Source organism: Anas platyrhynchos, chromosome 3 (assembly GCF_047663525.1).
Source record: "Anas platyrhynchos isolate ZD024472 breed Pekin duck chromosome 3, IASCAAS_PekinDuck_T2T, whole genome shotgun sequence".
NCBI classification, from domain to species: domain Eukaryota; kingdom Metazoa; phylum Chordata; class Aves; order Anseriformes; family Anatidae; genus Anas; species Anas platyrhynchos.
The window spans coordinates 46,013,653-46,039,551 of record NC_092589.1 but is presented as its reverse complement, the minus strand read 5'-3'; the positions used below and the strand labels follow the sequence as shown (position 1 = coordinate 46,039,551).

At 37.9% G+C, this 25,899-nt stretch overlaps 2 protein-coding genes across 2 annotated transcripts in view; both read right to left on the bottom strand.

Annotated features, from left to right (window-relative positions):
* LOC106017302 (uncharacterized) overlaps window positions 1-15,912 on the bottom strand; it is a 31,032-nt gene extending 15,120 nt beyond the window's left edge. Inside the window, exons 1-2 of the mRNA XM_072035805.1 lie at window positions 14,393-15,912; window positions 1,252-14,020 (exon numbers count right to left, since the gene is read on the bottom strand). The gene's annotated coding sequence lies outside the window, so the exon portion shown is untranslated. The remainder of the gene's footprint in view (window positions 1-1,251; window positions 14,021-14,392) is intronic.
* Window positions 15,913-16,906: 994 nt separating this feature from the next.
* Window positions 16,907-25,899, bottom strand: part of THBS2 (thrombospondin 2) — a 32,514-nt gene continuing 23,521 nt past the window's right edge. The window contains exons 18-22 of the mRNA XM_027454222.3: window positions 23,567-23,794; window positions 22,848-23,119; window positions 21,796-21,893; window positions 19,783-19,922; window positions 16,907-19,120 (exon numbers count right to left, since the gene is read on the bottom strand). Of these exons, the coding sequence (XP_027310023.1) occupies window positions 19,113-19,120; window positions 19,783-19,922; window positions 21,796-21,893; window positions 22,848-23,119; window positions 23,567-23,794 (746 nt within the window). The 3' untranslated portion in view covers window positions 16,907-19,112. The remainder of the gene's footprint in view (window positions 19,121-19,782; window positions 19,923-21,795; window positions 21,894-22,847; window positions 23,120-23,566; window positions 23,795-25,899) is intronic.

Genomic DNA, 25,899 nt, shown 5'->3' with positions numbered 1-25,899 from the left:
ATATTCAATCAATTCTAAAGTCCTGCTGCTAAAAAATTCTTAATCATTCTGGAAGGACATGTCTGGTCATTTAATGGACATGCAGAACCTTTGTCAGGATATAACACTATCTTTTCCCTGATGAATATTAAAAAAAAAAAAAAAAAAAAGTATGAAACCCGCAATACACTTAACCTTTCTTTACTTGAAATGACATTTGGTGTTACAATGTCAGAGAATGCTTATAGTATTCATGTAATCACCTCTGTGAAGTTAGCAGCAGTCCTGATCAAAAGGCATAAGATAGCTTAATGTTCCTTCAGAAAATTTATACATCTGAATAAATCTGGTCACCCAGATTATAGTCTAGTAGAGTTAATGCAATTTACCCACATATTTCCAAAGTTCCTAGTATGTCTTTATTAAGACCTCCCCAGGCTTGTCTCTCTTCTAGCCTTTCATTTTGAACTTTCAAGCCCCAGCTATTTTTAGAAGACTCTCAGTGGAATGTGGCTTTCTTTTCGTTATTTAGAAGGCCTTATTTACATGGCTTCCCTCTTACAGAATTGATAATTCTCAGTCTTAATGCAGTGCAGAGATAATAACTGAGGAGATAATATTCTGTTGATAGATTTATGGTAACTGAAGAAAACCATACATTGTCCACTGCAAAGCCACCCACACAACTCCAGATGCTTAATCCTTTCTTTAGAACAACAAAGGAAAGCCAGGTGAACTGATGTTTTTCTCAAGCAGTTCATCTGCTTTTTAACATCTCTAAGGGGAAAGCCACCCTGGTAGAATGGGTTATATACATCAGGCCTATACAATACTTAGTCCGGTTTAAGTCTCATATGTGGGAACATAAGTAACTCCCTAGTTGTTGCACGTTTCTTGTGTAGTCCATGTGCACACAGAGTATAATTCCTTCCTAGTGACTAAATCAAATCCTTTTTAAGACACTCCTCTTTTTCATAACCATGCTACAGCCTATAAGACTAAGTAGGAAAATTATGACTATTAGAGAGATTGCCCAAAGCCAATTAAGTCCCGGGGCCTAACCTACTTACTTATCCCTTTTGGTAATGATGAATAAATACCCTTGCACAGTGGCACAATGACTTACACCAGCTGGGCTTCCCCCAGCTTACTTTAGTACCACAAAGCAAAACTAGCACAGTCGCTTTTCCATGATGCTGCAAAGAGGTGAATTATCCTATAGTATCCTCTCTGACACACTGATCCCCACATTTTGGGACCCAGATTACTCACCTTGTTAAAAGCAGTCTGGGAGGTCCATGCAGCTCACTCTAATTTGTTAGGTAAGGCTGATGGTGCTGGCAGAGACAAGGAGCTGTGGAACAGTGTTAAGGAACAATTGTTCTGCAGTGCAACCCTAATTTCACATTTAATTCACACTCCACTCCAAATTCAAGAAAAACTATAGTATCACAGTCATAGTATCATAGGATCATAGAATCATTAAGGTTGGAAAAGACCTCCAAGATCATCAGGTCTAACCGTCCCCCTTCCACCAATGTCACCCACTAAACCATGTCCCTAAGCACTAGGTCCAACCTTTACTTGAACACCCCCAGGGACGGTGACTCCATCACCTCCCTGGGCAACCCATTCCAATGCCTGACCACTCTTTCTGCAAAGAAATTTCTCCTAATTTCCAACCTAAACCTTCCCTGGCACAACTTGAGGCCATTCCCTCTAGTGTTATCACTAGCTACCTGCGAGAAGAGGCTGACCCCCAGCTCCCCACACCTTCCTTTCAGGCAGTTGTAGAGAGCAATAAGGACTCCCCTGAGCCTCCTCTTCTCCAGACTAAACAGCCCCAGTTCCCTTAGCTGCTTTTCATAGAACTTTTGTTCCAGGCCCTTCACCAACTTCGTAGTCATCAGATGTAAGGAATAATTATGGATTATAGACAAGGATATCTGCCCTAATTGAGGAAAAAATAAATCCCAGGGTAGATGCTATTGTTTTTTTGTTTTGTTTTGTTTTTCTTGTTCTGAAATTCATGGTTCCACCCTATGCCTGATCCATTTACACCACGTTATTTCAGGCTTCAGACAAGCTCTTCTTCCTCTCCTTTTTCAGTTTTACCTGGTTTAGAAATTGTGCTTATTCTATATAAAGGCATAGGAGCAGTCACTATTAGTAAAATCACTCTAGACCCTAATCATCACTACATCACGAAGAACTGTGTAATGCCATCAAAAAGCAAAGCAATAATGCACAGAAAGAGAAGAATGAGTTCATCAGACAGGAGGACCTAGTTCTTCTATCACTGTTGCATAAACTTAGTCAGACTTGAACAAATTTTTCATTTGAGTCTTCATGGCCAAGGAAACTTTGATAGATCATTTTGACCTAGACAAAACATTAACAGAATTGTCTGAACTATAAATATTCTTGTTTTTTTTTTCAGCCTTGGCTTGCATTTCTTTTTCTTCTACTTAAGCAATATCATTTCATTCTGAAGAGTTCAAAGGGAATGAATTAAAAAATTAGTAAATAAAACAAATATAAGATAGATACATAACAGAACCCTATTATGGTTTATCTAACTCTCACTAGTCATGAGAAAAAAGTTTTCGAGTCTTACAAAGGTTATACTCCCTGGGTAGATTTCCAAAGATTATGAAAATTGAGACTAGTCAGCCTTGACATGAATTCAAGGATAGTGTTGTGCAATCCTCTTGCATTATGATGTGTTTGTATGCTTTTGAAGCAACTTGGGAGGTTACTGAGTAAAAGTGCATAATACGTTCTCCACATAATTTTAATCCCCTTGAGACAAGAAGATGATGCAAAAACGCTCTCAGCATGCCCCAATAAATGATAGCAGAGATTTTTAAAGGAGGATAACATACTGCTCCAGGGCTACCCAGAAACCCAGACATGCCATTCTTCTCTACCCAGTGCTGAAGATTAGTTAAGTTACAAGACGTATCTACAGAAGGTAGACATTCCCCTCATTTCCAGAAAGTTTGTTAAATACTTCTGTAGTGGTTGCTCCAGCTGTCAAATCCTCAAGGGCATCTTCTTGTGATAACCCTCAGTCTAGCTATCCAAGTCTTACTGCTCTTGGAAGCAAGTCTGGTTTCATGATCAAGCTCTCCAAGAGCTAACTTCTGCTCTGGTGCAGAAGAGAATACCTCAGGCTAAACACTATAGAGTAAGCAAGGTGATTTTTCAATTGATAAGAAAATGAGACCTAGGCTAAAAAGTATGCTAAATCCAACCATAGATCTATGTCAAACAACCATTTTCCTGTCTGTGTGGTATAGAACACAGCTTAAACTGTGTATATAAACTCAAAAGTATCATTTATTTGTACTACATCTGTTGCTGTTGTGTTTTTATACACCTTCTCAGAAACTTAATTAACCTGTGGAGAACGTTGAGCAAACTACATTGATTCCAATATATATATGCATATATATATGTATATATATCCATATATACACTTCCAGTGTCCTAACTTCTATACACATTCTCTTAACTTAAATAATTTAAAATTGCACTAATTTTTATGGAATGTGATAAAATAACATGGGTACATCTATGTGTATGTGTCCCAGAAAGTTCATGAATGTATGAAATACCTGAAAATACATCTATTGGTATGAAAATTAAAACCATGTGTGGCTGTGCATCTGTAATTTTTGCAAGCATGTGTAACTGACTCCACTTTCCATTTAAACTTAACTTTATTTGAATAAATAAAAACCATGGTGTTTTTTCCCCAATCTGTGACATATGGGCATCTAGAAAAATATTTAAAATATTTTCTAATTACTATTATTCATATATTTCACTCCCCAGAGGAGGACCACAAAGGGATCAGAGGGCTGGAGCACCTGTCCTATAAAGACAGGCTGAGATAGTTGGGCTTGTTCAGCCTGGGGAAGAGAAGGCTCCAGGGAGACCTTACACTGGCCTTTCCAGTGCTTAAAGGGGGCCAACAAGGAAGATGGAATGAGAATTTTTATCATGGATAAAGTATAGCAATAAGACAAAAGGTAATAGTTTTAAATTAAAGGAAGGTAGATTTAGATTAGACATTAGGTAGAAATTCTCAACCTTGAGGGTGGTGAGGCCCTGGAACAAGCTGCCCAGAGAAGTTGCAGACGTCCCTTCCTGGAAGTGCTCAAGACCAAGTTGGATGAGGCTTTGAGCAACCTGGTCTGGTGGGAGATGTCTCTGCCCATGGCAGAGGGCTTGGAACTAGATAATATTCAAGGTCTTTTCCAGCTCAAACCATCCTGTGATTCAATGATTCTGATTTCTAAATGTTATAAAAAAAACTACACATAGCAGATATTTGATTACGTTTTTCTCTAATTTCTCCTGTTATCCTTGTTAGGCTTATTCCCCTAACTAATTCTTCAGTCCCTATAACCACAACTCCACCCCGACGTGCAAAGCTCTGTAGTTACAAATTTATCATCTAAGGCCATGCTATTTATCTGCCAATGCTCATGTTAAGCACTTTTTCTTGCCATATTAAAAGGAAACTATAAGCAATGAGGTTGAAAAACCATGTTAAACTGCAAGTATCATTGATAAGTGGTGACTGGCTCACAGAGATTAGTCATGGCAAAAGTCTCCCATGCCACATTCTACAAGATCATTCACTTAATATGTATTAATTTAACAATGTAAATATATGCCTTCAAAATTAACCATATTTTGCACTGGGAAGAACCTATTACAAATATGCTGGACACCATGGTGGGAACACTGTTCCACACCTGCACTCATTTTCTGGGTAGTCCTTGTTTCACACGCAAGCCTTTGAAAGGATAAGCAGGGGTGCAGAGTGGTGCCTCCATTCATGCAAACATAGCAGAAGGAATGAGATTTTATTTCCAAACTCACACCAGTAAGCACAGAGATGACTGACATGCAAATGGGAAAACATTTTTATGACTTCATCAAAAATAAAACTGGTGTTTCTTCTTGACAGAACTGCTTACAAGGAAAGGATGAAGTCTCCACCAGAGCAGCCTGTGTCTGTCATTATCATAACATGCCTGTAAAAGCTGAAGACCATTTGTAGTGGGATATCAGCAAAGCTGAAGTTTCATTTAAAAACAGCCTGCCCCAGTTTACCCCCCAGCAAAGAAGTAGCTGAAATTCATGCAGTAGGACAATTGCTGTCCTGCTAGAAGGCAAAGTGTGGTATTGGATCAGTACAGGGAAAAAGGCAGCTCAAGAGAACAGATACAGCTTCTGGCTCTAGTTCCTATGCGGGATTATGCATCTGATTCTGGTTTCTAATAAAATAAGCACGAATACATTTTTAACTGACTGCTATGGTTTACAGCATTCACAGAAATCTTCCACATGGTCTTTGCAGCTCTAAACAACCTGGCGCAATACTGTTTACATGTTACTCTGGAAGACCACCAAACTCATAACCTGGTATGAACCACAGAGTATCTAAAATCTTAGGAGGGATTGAGCCCTGCCAAGACCAGAGAAATCTGGCCAGCAGGAGCTGCTGCAAGGGAAGAGAAGGAAAATGCCTAACAGGAGCTACACCCCTGCCCTTGGGGCTGCTGCAGCTGAGGCTTCTACCCTCGGCCATGCTGGTAAGATTTTATTACCAGAAGGCATAAGGACATGATAAATACTGGTGACTGTGGAGCAACTGAAGGCTGATTACCTAAATCCTCTGTGCTAATACACAATGCTTTTCCTGTCAAAATGCAGAACATTCTTCAGTTCACCACACAAACACACACACAAACCAACAACATAACACCAGAAGGAAACCAACCCCCCACCTTCACAATTTAAAAAAAAAATAAAAAAAAAAAATAAAAAAGGAAAAAGGGCAGTGGTCAATTGCAAGTAATCTCTAGGTTTGCTAGAGATTAAAAGGAGAACCAGGAAAATCTGCTCTTTTTTAATGATGTGTCTTTTGAGTGTTTCACATGTAACTTTTGTTTGCTTAACATCATAATAACTTTCAAAATCACCATACAGTCAGAGAGAAGTTGAATATCTCAACCAAAATCATTAGGACTGCAAGACAATTATGAATTTTATAGTGCAGGACTTAGCTTTCAAATAGTGTCACTTTTCTGAATAAATCTATTTCAGCAGATTTTGAGGAGAGTATCATTAAAAACAAACAAACAAACAAAAAATCCGTTTCATCATGTTGCACAACAGCTTAGATAATAGTAAAAATGAAAGTAATGCATTGCATATAGTGGCATTGTTTATGGGATGTAGGACACTGAAAGTAATTCCATTATCATAACTATGGTCTTAGTAAAGGTTTGCTGTGTATTGGAAAAACAAAAACAGTCAATCAAACCACCACCAACAGCAAAAACCACAAAACACAAAGCATTCAATATCAACATACATCCAGAAAGAACACTCATCTTAAAGCATTGTTTACTATAGGTAAATTTGACACATAATTTGTTTTTTCAGACTTCTGGGCCAGGATTTCTGAAGCTACTTTTTGTCTGCTTTTAAAGTGAGATTTAAGAATATGGACCATCCTTTCTGCTAGGCTCCCCTGTTTCTCAAGACCTCATCACCTTACACTTGTACATAGTACAGCTGTTTAGCTGTGGCAGTAGGTGGTCTAATGAAATATTACCATGCTATTTCTTCAAGGACTCCTTTGGCTCCTTGTGTCATTTATCCCTCTCAAAATCACGGTGTTTACTTTGGACTGTTTTGCTGGAATTGCTCCTTGGTGCCTGATTGATTTGATGAAAAGAAGGACAGGCCGCCAGTGCCCCTTGGCCCCCTTTAATAACAGAAATGCTTCTCAGAGGGCTGGCAGCATGCACTCGCTCTAGGCATTGCTCCAGGTTTCCTCTGAGGAGCCGCTCTTTGATGACACATTGCCTGCTTGGAGGAGCCATGTTGACATCACCAGAGTTGGCTTCCCCTGCATGCTGGCGGTAGGAGATGCAATTCAAGGAGACATGAAAGGCACGGGAGGATGGGGGAAGGAGTCGTCTTCCACGAGTTGCAGATCAAATGCCTGGTTTGTCTTCCAGAGTCAGAAACAGATTTTGCTGATGCCAAGCTTGGAAATTGAAGCTGTCGGCCCAAGCACAGCTGGAATGCCAGCTGAGCTGCTATTGTTTGTTTAGTGACAACAGTTCTCAATGAGAACCTCCAGAAAACAGCACGGGTCTGAAGAGGAAGGATGTTGCCACTGCTGTGAAGTACCAACTATCAGCATCTCCCTGCTCCGACTGAAGCAGTTGCTGAGAGCTCTCAGCACTTTGTAGGCAGTGATCATCACCTCATGATTAGGCCAGTGGGCAATTAAGGCTTTCAGATATTCCCACACAGAACTGATGAAGGTTTACAAACATGAGGTTCTGATTCTCACTACTGCTATGAAGTATGACTACTGAAACATTTATTTTCACTTCAAGTATTTGTTCATATGTGTACTCCACTGTTGGTATGCATACACAGTATGGGGCTGAAATCTAAACCCTTTGGCTAGCAGTCCACTGGGGACATTCCTGCTTTTTGCACTTTCACCTGCTTTGATGCTGTAAGTATAAAGGGCTGTTCAGGTATAATAGGGCAATTTCTGCTCAGCATTCACGTTCTCCCACTAGAATAACATATGGCATAGTCAGTATATGCAGTAGTGTTAGCTTGACAGTGTTGATTAGGTAGTTGTTTCCTTGATTTTATTTTTTTTAATCAGTTTATAGGTAGATAGTGAATGAGCTTCCTTCTTTGTGATAAACTGTCCCACACTGGGATTGCTGGATTGAAACACAGCTCATCTTTTAAGACAGCACTACTGTACTGCATTTACTACTTAAATAAAGTACTTCTTTAGAAAGAAGGATGTCAAACTAGAACAAGTATCTAAAGATGTCATTTTACTATTTATTTTCCTACACTCTTCTCTATTCAGCATCATTTGAAACTCCATTTGAAAACCCATAGTTCAGAGTTCTTCTTAACTGTGTATTCTCAGTCCTCAGCCTCACTACTGCTGCTTCAGCAAGCTCTAGTCACACTAATTCTTTTTATCCTGCAGAGAATATTGCTTTTGAAGGGTGCGTTTTTTAGCACAGCAGTAATTGCACGTGCAGCATATGTGAAACATCTCTTTAGGCAACTTTTGTTAAAGAGATATAATTAGTTTATTCACTCTTGAAGCAAAGGGACTCTGCAAGCAGAAGCACGGACTTCATGAAGTGGAGACCCAGTCAGCATCTGTAGTCATGTCCTTACCTAATTATCCCTGTGGAGACTGGAATAACTTCTACCATTGTTTTCAGAGACCAGAGGCTTTCTTTAGTTCAGTAATAGAGAGGGTATCAACACTGTGCACATTTCCATCATTAACTGAATCCATGCTTGTCCAAAATGAAATCCACAGCACTGAGTAACTGAAAAGGAAGTATAAAGGTTTAGGCCAGGTGTAATCTACATTTCAGATGGGTAAATTTAATTTCTGTTCCCTCCTCCACTCCCCCCGTTTATTTACCAGAATATCATCTGTCTCACACATCTGGAAACACAGCATTTCTTACAGCTACAGCTGCAACTGGGACATTGTGATATACAGACCAAATACTCAATCTTTTATGACGAGTTTTCCTTTGGAAACTGTGATTTAACCATTGCCCTCAGCTAACCATTAAAGCTAACCATTAACAATATCAAATCATTTCTGTTTCCATCTTTAAGAGGCCTTGGTATTTCTCAGGTAAGAACATAGATCAGTGGTCTTGTTCTGTTCTGACAGGATGAAGAAAACAGAAAAAAGAAAAATCCCCAAACAAAAAATATGCTACCTCTGTAAGCTTATTCTGAGGAACCTAACTTCTATATTTTATGCATATGTCTAGTTCTTGAGCCTGCCTTTGCACAACTGAAGCAGGAATTTGGCTCCCTGGTTTTATCATCTATTTAAGAACAAATACACTACAACGAAGTCTAGCAGCTGGCTTCTGATGTAGACAGCACAGCAGCTCCCCAAGGGGGCCTGACAGGCATCTTAAGTGGTTCAGATACTGGCTGATGATCTCTGCAGACTAAATCCCACATTTCTGCAAACACCGATTATAACTCTGAGTTGAGTATTTTTCTCCTGCTGCCCACCTCTTTTGTGTGGTTTGTAAATTGCTGTAAAATTTTGTGCAATTTTACTGCTGTTGCTCTCCCTCTACTCATTCCTCTAAGCCACATCTGGTATGTTACATGTCTCCATCTGAGAGATTCCTGCTGGCTTTCCAATAGCTCCAGCAAAGCAATATTGCCATAGGTTGTTTAAAGAAGTGGAGGCCCCTTTGCAGCACAAATCATCACAATGTGTCTTTATCTGCCACTGAGCCAATAAATTTAGTACCGATATTTTTGTCTACGACTGTTTCAAATCAGCAGATATACTTTTGTTAACAGGAATTGTGCAATTGTTTTTATTTGTTTGTTTGTTTCCACTCCCCATTTTGATTTGCACGCAAGCACCTGTGAGTATGAGCTTTTACTTTTTATCTATCTATATACAGATTTGTCTACATGCAAATGTATTTGAAAAGGTATATGGGCACAAATGCTTTGTGATTGACCCTGGGTGAGAAAAATTAATATTGTTGACCCAGTTATCACAGAAAACCTATGTTAATATATTTTGTTAATAGAATTCCCCAGGCATTTGTGCCTCACAGCTGAGCCACAAATTGAGATACGTCCACACTTCCTACCTCCCCAATATTTCTATCTCATCACAAGCATCCAATTTCCCCTTCCTCCTATGGCAGCATCTCCAGCACCTGCAAGGCTCCTTGCCTGCAGCTGGCAAGGAGGCAGGGCACGGTGCACCTGGCCGGGGTGAGAAGTATGGCCTCCAGCTCATTCACAGTGGCTGAGCACTGCTGACTGCTACAGAGCTCCCCAATGAGGCTGATGGAAGAGAAAGAAAACAAACAAACCTTAGATAGATGAGGTGACAAATGCATCTGGCATTCATAGTTACTTATTAGACAAGTTTAAAAAATCCCTTTGGCTTAATACATTTCAGAAAATTAATACTGAGTTTGAAGAAAAAGTCACTCTTCAAGAGCTGCCTTTTTGGTATTGTGTCCAAGCAAATAACTGTACAGATTCCTCCTATTGGCCTTTTTGTCTCCATTCTTCTGTTTCCTTCTCAGCAGCTGCTCTTCTGTGATGCTGGGAGGCTCTGCTTCACACCACCTTGGCATTGTTGTGCATGGCTGAGTGCTATGGGGGATAAAAATGGGAAGATTTTCTATCCTTCCTATAGGTTATTCCTGGAAGAGGTAGAACAACTTTTCACATGATAAGGACACCACAGTGCAGAGCATAAACACATGTCAAAGCCCCACCTGATGGGGAACAAAAGTATGGATATAGCAGGAAATTAAAATGTTCTGTGATTGTTTCCTTTCGAACAAACAAATCTTTCCACAGCTTTTTTTTTTTTCTTTTTTTTTTTTTTTTTTCCTAATGCAAAACACTTGCAGCATAACAAGTGTCAGGCTTTTTGCTAAAAGATTGTCTACCAAAATTAGGAATGTGTGTATGAAAAAATGGTAGTCCTTAATAAGGCAAGCTGACAACATTGGCTTATCACATCTATGCAGAGTAATGATTGAGCAATAGAAGAGGAAAAGATGTCTCAGATAACTTGCCATTTCTAATTTTACTTAATAATCACTTCACAGTGAAGTGTTTACAGTTTCTTATAAAAATAATCTTTCTTCTTGAAAAATATCAGTTCTGTATCTTGAGTTATTTAGACATCACAGGTTTCATTTTCACATTACCTTTTAGTGTTAAAACCTGCCTAGAACATTACAGGAAAGGTGTACAAAAAGTATGTTCATAAAATCTTTTCCATTGACATTTGTGAGTGTCAACTTAAAATTCACACTGAATCTTGAATCAAAACTGGACTGAAAAGGAAACATCCTATTTATAAGAAGTCCATATGTGTACAGGGAGCATTAATTTCATTTGAAGCTGTAGAAATTAATACATATAGTTTTCCAAGCAATTCTTTGTTTTTGAAAATATAGTACTGAAAAAACTAGTGTCTTAACTCTGTTTTGGGAATTAGACAGGACCTAATCGAGGATATGAAGTAGTAGGTGGTATGAAATAGCCTGTGATTTACCAGTAACATTGTTAAATCACAATATTTCATGCTGTATTAGGAGAAATGGTACAGAGAAGAAGGTATGTATATAATACATGGAGCTAAACAGTGAGTCCATTTTGAGAAACAGCAGCCACCACACTGTGAATATGTTCTGGACAAGAATGAAGAGACAGAAACACCAGTCCTTTGCAGTATTACTACACCATGGTGGTTGCATGGAACATTTTTAAAGAATCCTTTCAAAACATTATTTCATTTTCTGGGGCATTATTAATCTCTAGTCCATAGAGGAAAACAAAGCAAACAAACAAACAAACAAAAACACTGACACAAATATTCCATAAACAAGTATGTAAAACTGACTATTTTTTGTCTATATGCTTCATTAAGGAAAGGAAAACAACACAAAACAAAACAAACAAACAAAAAGAACAATCTTAAGCACAACATTTAGGTGCTAAGTCTGGAACTATGCTGTAGACATATATATGTGGAGAGGGGAAAGCATTCAAAGTACAGGCAGAATAGCAGCCATAGAGCTGATCTGCAAACCTCAGTGTTTTAAGTAACTCTGTGGGCTGAACACGTTCCCTTTCTCCTCTGTAGGGGACTAAGCATGAGGATAGCTGCTTGCGGAATTTCTTACCTTGACCATTTCTTTGGCTGTTGAGAGGGTCAAGTGGAATCATACCACAGGTGCCATCTCCTGCTTTATGCAACTTAGATGTAATTTTCTCTCATCAGAAGGCTGTCAATCAATGCCTGCTGGTGGAGAACAATTTTTCCTCTCTGCAGAGGAGAAAAATAGTTCTGGTAGAACTTTCTTTCCCAAGACACAGGTTTTCAGAAAAAAATGTAACAAGGCATCAGGATTTTCTGCAAGGTTAAGCATGATTGCAACTGTTAATAACAAAAATCAGCTTCTCATTTTTATTCACAAAAAGTTACCAAAAAAAAAAAAAAAAGCTGAAAACATTTTACAAGGAATCACTGGAGAAAAGTGGAAATTATCCACCCATCTTCAAGTATAATATAGTAAATACTTCCTCTCTTTTGAAAATATTCCTATACATTTTTTTCAATTAATAATCCCCAATTATTTATTAAAGATGTGGGTCATTTGTTAAAATAACCATTAGTTTTTCTACGCTGAAAACTGGAGATATGTTTGAAAGTCTGGACCTTCCAGTGGCCAAATATAAAGTTTTAGAAGACTGTTTCATCTGCCTCTCCTGTGTAGTGTCCCATGGTTGAATGAATAATCAGATTTTTCAGATGATAATAAGGGAACCAAGAAGCATTTAAACAAGATGAATTTTGTGATTGTCTGTCATCAATTCACTTAAAGAGAGATGAACTAATTGTTACAGGAAGGCCTGAACATGAAACAACAGGAGCTGAATTTCTCATGTTATTGCATTACTGACTTGTGCCTGTTTATTTTGAAAAGGACGGTTTTGTGGTAAAGACACTGAGTGAGTGCTCAGGAGTCTTCTGCTCCTTTTTTGTTCAGCCACAGCTTCCCTCTGTCTCATGTCTCAGAAGGAGAGGATAATATCTTCTCTCATCACAGAGAAGGCCGATACTAGGCATGAGAACAATAGTTTCTTGATTTTGCAGTGATGGAAGACATAGTCCCTGTCTTTCTTCTGCACTTAAAGCTAAGAATTTCCCTTCTGTTTTGATGTGGTTTCTGCCAATTCACTGCCTCTGGATGTTCCATTTTTCTGAAAATTTTGGAAATCTTAAAAACTTGAACAAGTAACAATGTTCTGTTTTCCTCCCTGCTCCTGGTCTCCTTTGTAAAGGCATAGGCACTTCAGTCTTTAAATGGAGAGGTGCTGTGGTCTAGAACAGAGATCACCAATGTCTTTGTAACTGAGTCGCTCTTGAGAAAGCAAGAGATCTGCCATGCATCACTGTGTTCAGCTCTAGACATTTCCCCACTTCCTCAGCATCAAAGCTGAGCTACTGAGTATGGTTAAACCCACTGGATTAGATCCACCACCAGCTGGGTGGTCCACTACTTCTGACTGCAAAATTGCGGAGCAGATATTGCAGCTGAATCTTCAGTACTCAGGAAACGTTAATTTGCTTGGTCTCCATGCTTCAGCTCTACCATACTTACATCTCACCAGCAAGAAATGTCTTAATAACTGATAGCCACTGTTCTTGAATATTGTTTTCCTGAATACTGTGATTGGTTTTGCCATAATTTGAATCATTGTTCATTTATCATAGGCAGATCCTTCCCTAAACGTCTTTTCAATTTTCAAGTGGGCAGCAGCAGAGACTCTAGGAAGAGAACTAGACTGAACGATTAGAAGACATTATCTGAGAAAATCATGCCTTGCATGAAACTAAAAATTCTGGCTTTCATTTTCTTCATATATATAAAAAGGCATTTGCTGAAAATTATCCAATGCAGCAGCTGACAGTGCTTGTAGCTTTCCACCCTCTCTCTTCTTTTCATCAACATGATTTAAAGAAAGGAAATCAGATCACAAAGACAGTGTCAGCACTATATCTTATAAAAGTTACTGAATGACTACGTAATCTCAATGACTAAAAACAATTTCCAAGTTATCTTATTACAGATGTTGCTAAGATTTAAAGAGTGATTTGCAATGCATGCCTCCAGCAGCTAGAGGTTGGTGTATTCAGCAGTGCTGAAAGGAGTCCAGAAATGCTCAGCTGTCTTCTGAAAAGGAATTCACTTCCTTCTAAAGGAAGTACATGTTCATGTCTAGCTCTACAAATATCAAGATGACTGGATAATTACCAATGATCATTGACAGGTTAAAAGGTTTTAAAATGTCAGATCAAAGATCCAACTCACTCATTTGCCTGATTCCAGTGGTGGCCAGCAGCAGATGGCTAGGAAAAGCACTAAAACAAGACAAGCACAGAATGACACTTACCCTTTGCAAATATTTATATATATATATATATATATATATATATAACTTGTCTACACAAGAGCTAGACAAGAGAGACATGAAGGAGGTCACCTGAACAGAATTACAACACAGCAGCTCACATTTTCAGCAAGCAGAAGAAATTTTACCTTTGATGAACTGCATAATCCCATTACAAACACATGCACACAGACAGAGCAAAGCAGAATATTGTGTTGCTTTTTTCCTGACATCCAGATTTTTAATGAAAAGTATGCTTTTCACTCTTTCCCAAAGTCTGTGAGAATAGACTGGCAATGAAATTAAACAGTAACAGAGCTGAAAGTGGTAAAAGGAAACTTACGTGTATATCTTGTGTAATCAGCCTTGGGAACTCACAATAGATTTTACTAAGGTTAAGAAGTGGGATTAAAAAAAAAAGAAAAAAGTATGAATAACAAGAACATTTGCAGTTATAATATTATAAAATAAACCATACAGGCATGAGGGCAGAAACCACTTATTAACTGCCTGGGGGTAGGAACAATGTTTTCACTCTAGGCATGTTGATGTCTAATTTTTAATGATAAGGATTTTACACCTTCCTCTGGCACGTTTGGTACTGACTCCTTTCAAAAAGCAAGACAAGGGGTTAGACAGACCTTTGGTTTAATCAGTCCCAGGTTTCTTTTGCTTCAAAGTCCCCCTTCCTGATCTACAAGGGTGGTCTTCTCCACATTGGGAACAAGGCTGTGCCAAGTTATTACATAGTTATTTATTTTTCAAATCGCTTTAGAGAGCAGATGTTCCCATGCAACCATTAGACCTCTCTCTATGGAAGTCTGCAGCACAAGCCGAACCCTGAATCTCATCCAGATACTACTCAAGTCTAGTTTCTGTAGGAAAACTCCCATATCCCAAGATGAGGATTTGGCCCACTGTCTGCGACAGTCTGTTCGGCTTCTGCCTCCACTGCACAGCGAGCAAGCAGTAGACACAGATGTTAGCATTCATGATGCTAATATTTAGGCTGCCTGACATGAGAAATCACAGGTATAATCATTAGGCGGATTTTTCCCTTCCTTTCTGGAAGAAACCATTGTGTTATTATTATTATTATTATTATTATTATTATTATTATTATTATTATTATTACAATGGAGTATTAATAGTTTAGCTTTACTTTTCAGACTTCAGAGGCTTATCCAAAGCTTATCTGAAAAACTCATGTTTTAAAAGTGGACAAGAAGTCTCGTCAGAAGTGTATCTGAGGGGAGTTTCAGGATTTCAGTATTTCCTGTTCTTTTGGCTGACCCAGAAACAATGAGATACATAAAACTTATCAAAAGGATCTTAAAGGGGAGGAAATTTGATCATTGACTTTTAGTAGATGGAAGCCTGATGCTCAGGGAAATGAATAAAAAATCTGCCTAGTATCACACAGAAGTCAGTAACAGAACTGGAGTCCAGGTCTCTCAGTGTCTCTCATTGCAAGAAACCCAGCCTCCCTCCTGTGATTCCAGGCCTTCTTTCATACGAGTCACTCTGGGAACAAGAAGATCAGAGGCTGCCAACATTTTTAAATATGTATTTTTCACAAATTAGCCAAATGTTTTTGAACATTCTCAAAACCTTTTAGTAAGATCCATGGAAAGAGGTCAGAGGACATACTGTTTTATGTGAACTCGCCCATTCACAGTAGTATCTGTTTTTTCGTCCTTCCTTCTCTGTTTTTCTTAAAGACCCTGTACTACTATGGCAGCACTGTTTGTTATGGTTTCACTTGTTTCTAATGGTTTTATCTCCCTGCATCCGTTTTGCAGGGTTTTGTTTGGTTGCCACAAAGGGCATTTTTTTTTTTTTTTCCTTTGTTCTTTCCAAATCATTATGAAGTGTCTATGCTCAAAACTGTCCTCATGACAGCCTTTTCTCACAGATCCACACCAGACATTTAAAAGGTACTCTTGGAAACATGGATAACAAGATCTTGATCACTCTATTACCTGAACAATGTCAATCATTTCCATCCCTACAAAATAAATAAGACCCATCTCTCAATAAGCCTGGATATTTGTATTGGTTTAAAGGATTCATCAAGAGTTGACGCTGAGGAGTATGCGGCTTTCTGGTACAGTAGTCTGAGTACTCTGGCTCTGTCACACTGGAACCACCAAAGCCAAAGAAAGCAAGTAACTGGGGTGCTGGTCAGGCCAAGGAAAGTGAATAGTTGGGATATTTACAAGTGAGTATGACTTGAGTTCATACCTCAAAATCGGCATTTTGGCATGCTGGAAATTCTGACTTCCGTAATCCAATTCAAATTCCCCTGCCTGGGAACAGTTTATATTGGTGGCAAAGATCTCTCATGCTAATACTTTTTTCTTGTATCTTAATCCATTTGAATCAACACTAATCACTCATTCCTGAAACTCTCCAGCAGGAAGGCAATCCTTGCACACACAAACATATACCAACAACTGAATCGGGACTCACAGCAGAAGTGGTTGCAGAACACGATTGTGTATGTGTTGAAACACGTTGGCCAAGATCCAATACAGAGTATGTTTATACATGTCCAGGAAAAAAGAGAGAAGCAGGACCAACATTTCTCAGTCAGAATACCATAAATAAAACTTTGGCTAGTTTGCCCAGTAGTAAGGCTTTATATGGAATGATGTCATGTATAAGTCTCAATAAGTCTCAATGAGGCTAGAAAACCTGTCATTTACAACCTTAGAAGAAAGGCTGTGATTTGTAGCCTGGCAACAAATTTGTTGGTTTGTTTGAAATGCAAGGCAAGAAGTTTTTAAATTGAGGGCTTTTGGGAATGGAATATTACCTTCAAGAAACATTTTAACTATAAAAAAGGTAAAGAGAATTTTTTTTTATAAAACCTTTTTACAGTTTATTTCCTATCAATAATTTCTTAAAATATATATATATATATATATAAATGAGGATCTGACTAAATGAATGAGGACGTTAAATGATAAAGTTCCGTCCATGTAAACAAATAAATAATTATTTACAATTTTTGGCAAAACAATGTGAAATTTCATTGATCTCACTCTCTCACACACACACTTGCAAGGAAAAAAAAATGAGAAAAATAAAAAAAAAACATCATAAATAATTTACATAGAATAGGAAAATTATGATACAGTTCAAATATTAACATCTTCATCCCTACACTGATGTCTCTCTTCAACAAAACAAAAAACCCTACACAGCCATTACAATCATTACATTTAATGAAGTAACCCTCCCTTCTGCTTGGGACTTGGGGATACAATTTGAAACATCAAAAGAAAGAAACTGAAACACACTTAAAAACCTCATGAAGAGGATTTGGAAAAAAAAAAAAAAAAAGAAACAAAAACAAATAAACAAAAAAAAAAAGAATTGATAATATGACCAATATAAAATGTGCAATAAAGCCAGCAAATGTGGATTTCTTTCTATTGAATATAGCAATGAAATCTATTTCAAGGGAGAAAAAGTTGATTCAACATTTATCTCACTGTGCCCTGTAAGAAGGCAGAAATACTGTATTATTCCATTAGTAAACCCATCTATGAGTAAAATTATACCAGCAAGTGTTCTTTTCGTGAACAAAGCTCATACAACTTAAAGAAAACAAAAACGAAATGTTAAACATGTTTATACTATTGTATATCTGAATAACTGTTGTATCTGTTTAGAATAAACACTGGTATCCCTTCAGCATTATTTTAAGAAGTTCTATATACAGCAGACATAGGTAAAATACAAAATATTAAAGATAGGGTAACTGGATATATATATTAAGGTTCCATTTATAAATTCCTTATTATTATTTATTTAACTTTAAAGCATACTTGAATATAACCCTTACTTAAGTGTACACAATGGTTTGACAATATCTACATATCGTGATATGCTTTAAAAATAGCTTTAAAATATCATCCTTTGTAAATGTATTACTGATGCATTATATGACATGCTTTAAAATAAATAATCAGAGAAGGTAGCTTGGTGTGATAATCATAATAAATATTAACAAAATATTTATAAGTGGAACCTTAAGCTCTTACATTACCAAATTAAGTAATAGTGGCGTTGCCACCTTTTCAAAAACCCAGATCAGGATTCAAGATGTCAAAGTGCTTTTTGCAGCAGAGGTGGGAAAGTGGTTCAGGTTCATTTTGCTCCACATGTTCATGGAATATTTTTTAATATGAGGGAATGCAAAACATAATGGAAATGGAAAAACTAGCAAACATTTTATGAGTCAGATAATGGTGATAGTTTTGGACTTTTAAATTAATCACTCTTCCCTTTCCCATGGGAGTTTCTAGTTCAATTCTGTTTGGCCTGAATTAACTCTCTGATGTTAGTCAATGCTTTAGGTTGCAAATTTGACATTTCTACCAACTTTAATTTTAATGGGCATTATTAAGAGCATTCTCATCAGCAATAGGACATCTTTTTGGATCAAGAAATCTTCATAACTGACCTTCATTTTATTCTCCAAAAGCTTTTCCATTGTTAGTATAAACACTGTTGGTGTGGCCCTCTGTTACTTTGCTATGGTTGGACCCAGAGGTTTTGTCACTGAAATCCAGACCTGATCAGAGCAAGGAAGCATCAACCATACACCTAAAAAGTTATTTAAGCACTTTTTCCTCATTTGAAGATAATGACTAATAATCATTATCTCCCCCCTTTTTCCATATATATATATAAATACATTAAGTAATTACATTTTTGTATGTAAACGTCATTCCTTAAGAAAAGGCAAATAAACAAACAAATGCGGTTTGCTAAGTTTTCACTCTACAAAAGTGTTCTAATGTATCAATCTGCTTTTGCTTCAGTGGTGGGTCAGACGCTCGTGTTTAGGTTTCGTTAGTGCTGGCTGTGAGAAGGCACTTTGGTGGAGGGATGGCTGAGCCACTCCTGGCAGCAGGGAGGTACCTGGTCAGTGGAGCCCGTGGACAGAGAAGGAGGTACACAAAAACAGAAAATGGGAGTACCAGGATGTACTGAGGTGTCTAGGTTGCATTGCATTTACAGTACTTTGCTGGTAATGCAGCAACCATTGCTCAAGCATCTGAAAGAAATGGGGAAAAAATACGTTAATTGTTGTGGTTGATTTATTGGTTTAGAATTCAATCAGAATTGAATGATACACACACAAGGTTGCAGAGCTTCCCATTCTGTATTTTCCTACACGTGTAAACATTTACATAAAAATACATCTACCTATATGTGCACATGAATAAGCACTTATGTTTATACGAATATAAAAAAATCACATACAGGAAAACCTGGGAAAGCATTTTCTGTATTTCAAAACATTTTGGAAGCGGTACAATACACAGTCATGCTCATTAAGAATGTCTACTCTCTCCTTCATGTCTCCTGGAAAGAGGGGTGATCCCGAAGTAGCCCTCTTCCCGCAGGACACACTAAAATAGCCTACAAAGGAAAGCGGATATGCAGAGAGAATTCTAAGCGCATATCTCACTCAGATTTCTATCTCATTTTTTCCAGGTGGGTAATATTGAACATCTGGGTTTTATTATTCAAATTGAGATTACTATAGGGGCAAAGAGCATTCATGGTATTTCAACAAATCAAGGTTCACAACATGCTATGAGATTACAGATTGTTTTCAGTAACAAGAGGATACTCTGCATTTCCATATTTCATGCTTGCTCCATAGGTTACACCAAAGGCATCAGCATTTTCCAGACATTTTCTGTAACTAACCTCTGCATTCATATTTGAGATCAGAGAAATAAACCATCTCTTGAGAGAAGACAAAAAGACCCAATCGTCCACCAGCAAAGGTTGTATCATAGATTGGTCCAGAATCCACCATGACTTGCTTCCCTTCATAAACTAAAACTCTGTAAAGAACATAATATAAATTAGAAAAGGAGGATGATGGAGTGTCCAGTGCTAAGGGCTAGTAACAGCTTCCAAGAAGTGAATCAGAATTCATTTTAACAAGTCACCAGATAACACAGCTTCATTGTAAGGATCACTCCTCAACTCTCTCTCACACCCACATGGCTGGCAGCCATAATACATTAATCAAAAGTAGTGGAGCTGTTCTATAAGTAATTTTATGCACACCATCTGCAAAAGATTTCCCAATTCTTTATTTAGAACAGTCAAGTCTCCTGGAATGAACTATGTCATGTACTATCATTCATTGATAAGACTCTGTCCCTGTGAACTCAGAGGTTAACACAAGACCTAGCCACATAGCTTTGCAAAGTCTTCTGTATAGCCGTGTGAATGGCTGATTTACTTATCTCTAGGTGCAAGGGCCAAAATCAGAAACTGGAAAAACTTTCCCTTTAGATTCTAACAAAACATTCATTGGAAACATGCTAAATTTCAGTTTCAGACGGCTTAAGCTCCTAATGAAAGCTGGAAGGATTTGGACACAAACAACTAGATTTATAAACTAGAAAAGAAAGAGTTGGTTGGTTTTTTTTTTCTTTTTTCTTTTTTTTCCCTTGAGTGTCTCATGCTCCCACCCTGGAGCCAACAGACCTCTTCATTTTTCTTTTCTACCAGACAAGTTGCAGTTCCTTGCTCATAGATTCTCCACTTCTCATGGGAGACCTTACAACAGGAACTTTAAGAACCTAAGGTTCTTAGGCTCTCAGACTCTAAAAATAGCCAAATGTGAAGTGAGTCTACAGTCTTTTGATTACAGCAGAGACAAAATAACATAGTTCCATAACTATACTATTAAAATAATTGCTTTTGTTTCTTTATTTCCTTTTAAAACACCCTAAAGAATGAAGGAATCTAATGTCCCAGACCATAGTATTTGTCACAGTAGACTAATCTAACACGTTACCATATGAAATATGTTTTGTCTGATACTAAGTACCTTCTGCAAAGGAAAAGTTACAGGCAACAGCAACATGAATGAAAAACTTGTTTCTTTTTGACCTGTATCAGCCAGTGCCTTGCAATGCAATCCTTTGATGCATAAAGACTTATAACATACACAGAAACTTTTTTTTTCCCCAAAAGACAGACCAACTAGTTTAACCAAATTTGTCCTTTCGCCTTTCACAGCCAAACTCCCCTACTCTTACTAAACACTTACTAAACACAAACTAGCAAGACCTTAAGATGTCAGACTGCCCCATGAAAAACATACTTACCATACTTACAGTAGTTAGTACAAGATAAAATTGACATAAACAGTTAATGCTTATTCTTTTGAATATCAGATAAACAGCTGGGCTTTAAGGAAAATAATATGCCATAGCTCCTCCCTATGTGCATTGCAGATGTGCTTGTGGCTACTTCTGCAATATCTTGTATAAGCCACTATTGGAGACAGGATGCTGAAGCAGACAGGAGGCTGGCCTACTTCCCTGTGGCAATTTTGATGTTTCTAATTAATTTCATTCATTCATTCAAATTCCAGAGGCTATGGAAGAATCTCATGTTCTAATCTTGCTTTGAGTTTTGCTTAGGAATTTTTGGTCCCTTTACAGAAGAGCTATTGAGAAAGATTTTTTTTTAAATTTAAGAATATTTAACTGATGTAAATACTGAACCATCCCTACTAAATTAAATACACCTGAGTCATTCTAAATATAACAAAGTGATTCCCTAAATATTGAAACAAACTGTAATGTAAGTATGACCATTATGAAAACTAACAAAGAAACTGATGAAATAGCTGTTATATCAACAGTAACTGAAGTTATATTAATTCTAATATAGAGGCACAGAAATGTTTCTTACTTTATTAGTCCTGTTTTAGGCCTATGAACCAAATGCCACCTGTATGCAGTATAATCTTTCCAGCCAATGTTCTTGGGATCATGCCACAAAGTACGCACCTACGGTAGGAATACAAATGCTGTATTAGAAACACTGCTTCAGAAGTGTACATCCACTACAGTAACTGTACATGCAGCCGCAGATCATTTGCTGCAGAGCAGGAAACCAAAACCAGTGTTTAACAAATGATGAAACCAAAACCAGTGTTTAACATATGATCAGCATACTATTTCTTCACTCTGTTCCTTTCTAGGGAGAGTAATGAAAATTCCTGTCTGTAACTATAGATCAGTTACGTATTTGTCACTGAAGGCCATTACAGCATTGAATCTGACTTCCCTTATGCAGTCCTGCCCCTATTTGCATGTAGACACCCACGCTGAAAGATCTGATGCTGCTTTTCCTATCTGTATGAGTGGCTTCATTGAGTGAAAGGGACTGCAGCTTGCACAGATGTTACTACCTCTGGCTTATTCTTTGAAAACTCTTGCACTCAGTTGAGGCCTCACTCCTGCAAGAACTCCAAAGTGTGAAATTCCTATTTACGCACAAAGCCTCAATAACGCACTTTCCAAAAGGCACAAGATTCTTCTGTGGCTGGGCCCTACTTGGAACAGAATTGATTTTTTCTCTTTGTTTTCATTTCTTTTCTCTTTGGCTGTCACTGGTTGCTGAGGTCTAAACCAAGCATAATTCAAACAAGCTGGAATGCTGAAGGAATAAGTGCCAGTACAGAGGTCACAAAGGATTTGTGCAGAACTAAGATCTCTTACTCTTTTTTGGACCACACCACACCTTCCCTTTTATACATGTAATTTTTTCCATTCATGATTTTTATATGTGTAATGTTTTCTTTGAAACACAAGGCTACATTAATAATATGTGAACTGAAGAAAAGCTTGTAGTCTTCTGCAACAATTAAGGTGTGAAAGAAAACTCATTTCCAGACACCTCACTTCTTGTTAAAAGATTAATCAGACATCATCATGGCCCTGAAGTTTTAAATTTCTCACCTGTCCAGGGGTGTTTCCTGTATGCCAGAGAGCATTTCTCAAGTGTTCACCGGTACCAGTTGTTGAATTCACTACCTTGAGTGACACACCAGAATAGCCATAAGCCCTGGTGGGTTTGTCTTCCCAGTAGGTCTGAGTGACCTGCTTCCACATCAGAACATAAAACCTACTGCTGGACTGGTAGCCAAACACAAAGCCGGCATAGTCATCATCACGGTCTGTGTTAACATAAAACGTGCCACTGAAGTCAACAGAGCTGAACTCATCATAACCTGGGAGAGGATAAAAGACATAAACCACTGAATTACAGTGCTGGATCCAGCCACCAACACCCAAAAGCCCCAACTTTAATCTAAAACTTTGCTTTTTCAATTTCTTCACCTATAAGAACAGAGGTAATTACACTTGCCTACCTAACCTATCCTATGGATGTTTCTAGGGAGAAACATGTTATTTACGACTGGTAAAAGACAGCAGGCACTACACCTATGTAAGGTTCTTCTACAGAATATTTCACGTGTGTTACAGCCAGCGACAAACTGAATGGTCAACAAAGGCAAACAGCATTGAGCTATTTTTTGGGCATATAAAACCAGTGTTTCAGTCCCAACCTTGGAGCACCAAAAAGACACGTTTATCTACTTTTTTTTTTTTTTTCCCCTCTATCACTAGATCACAGGTTGTTTATGTAAAGATGCAGGCTAACATTTGATATTTACCTACGGCTATTCCAGGATCAGAGTTGGCAGTCTGCACCAGTTCCTTGCCTTGGTGGCGAATAACCCAATTGGGATCAATCTGAGCAGTTCCCTTGGGGTCCAGAGGGACCATCTGGAATTTTCTGAAATCAGTTTCACTGATGGCATTGTTTTCAGGGCATACATCATAAATATCCGGGACATTGTCATTGTCAAAGTCATCTTTGCAAATATCACCTCTGCCATCACCTATAAGCAATAGGAATAAGTGAATACAACTGTTAGCAAATTATTCATGCTACCTAATGGCTCTTGCACGAGTGGAAGAAATTTATGATGCATATGAGTACGTTATTTCTTGTTCCTCAAAGAATGCTCCAAATAAAGCTTCATTCTCTGAAAGTTCATTTGAAATGAACATTTGAAATGTTTTTAATAATGACTGGAAGAAACTATCAACTTAGATCAGGGCCAAAATTAATGCTAATAAAACTAACCAGTCAGTGTTTTATGACAGTCATCAATCTGACCCTTAGTCTATATGCTTCTTTAGAAACAGTGCTGGGGGACTTGGAAGTTTCCTATGCCGATGTAATTCACTAATGTTTGTATTAAATTTTCAGTATGATTTGTCCCAGATGTGGATATAAGGCCACATTTTAATACGTGCAGTGTAAATTAATTCAAGCAGTGTTAAAATCTTTACCCTACTGCAAATGACCAAATCCCTATATGCTATTGAAGATACTCAATGTTTGGTGGTTGTTTTGTTGGTGGTTGTTTTTTTTTAAGACCCTATCTGTGTCTCAAGATTCCTTCAGCAACGATCCATGCAGGGTGCTTTAGATTGCAGAAATGTCACCACTATGTCAAAAGAAAGTGGGGACAATATTATTGTAAAATATGTATACATGCTTGGTTATTCTTTCATTTGTGGGTAAAACAATTTGTCTTAAGATAAAACACAGCACTTCAAAACACGTAAGAAAATGGAAGAAAGGCTCTGATTTTTACAACAGAAGCCACTGGATACTATACTGGGTACTAATAATGTAAAAACAGACCCACCAGTTAATTTGTTTCTAACTTCACGTAACTGAGCATCTCCTTTTTAAAACTTGTTTGTGACTGTTCTAATAACATGGGAATTAACAAAATGGGAAATAGCAATGATCTAACTAATTAATTATTGAGCTACTACTAGATGTTTCAGACAAATGCAAAGCTATGTTACCATGCCTAACTGGCACAGAATTTTTCAGGAATAAAGCTTTCATAAATGGAGCATAAAAAGCAGAATGAGTCTTAGGCAACAACCAAAAAGGACAGTTAGAGTAAGCTAATGCATCTAATAACTCAAAGGCTTTAAAACGTTCAGCTATAGGTTGCCCAGAGAAGTTGTGGAGTCTCCTTCTGCGGAGATATTCAAAACCCGCCTGGAGATGATCCTGTGCAACGTGCTCTAAGTGAACCTGCCCAACCAGAGAGGTTGGACTAGAAGATCTCTAGAGGTCTCTTCCACTCTGAACCACTCTGACTGTGACTGTAAAGTAGTCCTATTTTGCTATCTGGCAATTGGCCACGGAAAACTCCAAATCCTGATCAGCTCTGTGTGCTCCTGCAACTGTTTATCTTAGCATTTAGAAGAAGAAAGTGAATTTCCAATTTTATTCCCCTTGCCAACACTGAAGAGGCAATATTCAAGTCATAGGAGAACTTAAGTTATCCACTGAAAGTCTTGATGACGTTCACTTGGTACTGAGCTGTTGCTGACAATGTTGACTCTGTGTCAAGAAAAGTTAGAAAGCATTTGTTTACCCAGCCATGTCCAACAGCTCTCTCAAGGGCCTCATCATTAAATACTATAGCTCACATCTTTAAGAGCGTGGGAGCATCTTTTGGCTTTATTTATCATTTTTCCACGATTTCTCTTGGGCCTGCCGCTGATGACAGTGATGAGCTGGCTAATTTTTTTTTTAAATTTACTCTTTCTGTGAATGCTTTCTCCATACATAACAGTACTCTCACTCACAAAATCCAGGTTACAGATGACTATACCTCAGTTTGGGGGCACCCTTATTTTGGAGTATTTCTGAAATTAAGAGGCTATTCTAGAGATTGACAAGTACAAAGACATTACCATTATATCATTGGACTTAAAGGTAAAGTACTACTACCAATCAGAAACTTCCTACAGCAGTTGTCTCACCAGGAAACAAGTTAGGTCTCTGGATTTTGTCTTTCTAAAAGTACATAAAACCATATTATGTAGGTATTAAATTCTGCTTTCAATTTCACCAACATAACCATGGAATGACTCCAGCAAGTTGTATAACTCGGAACAGAAATTGCTC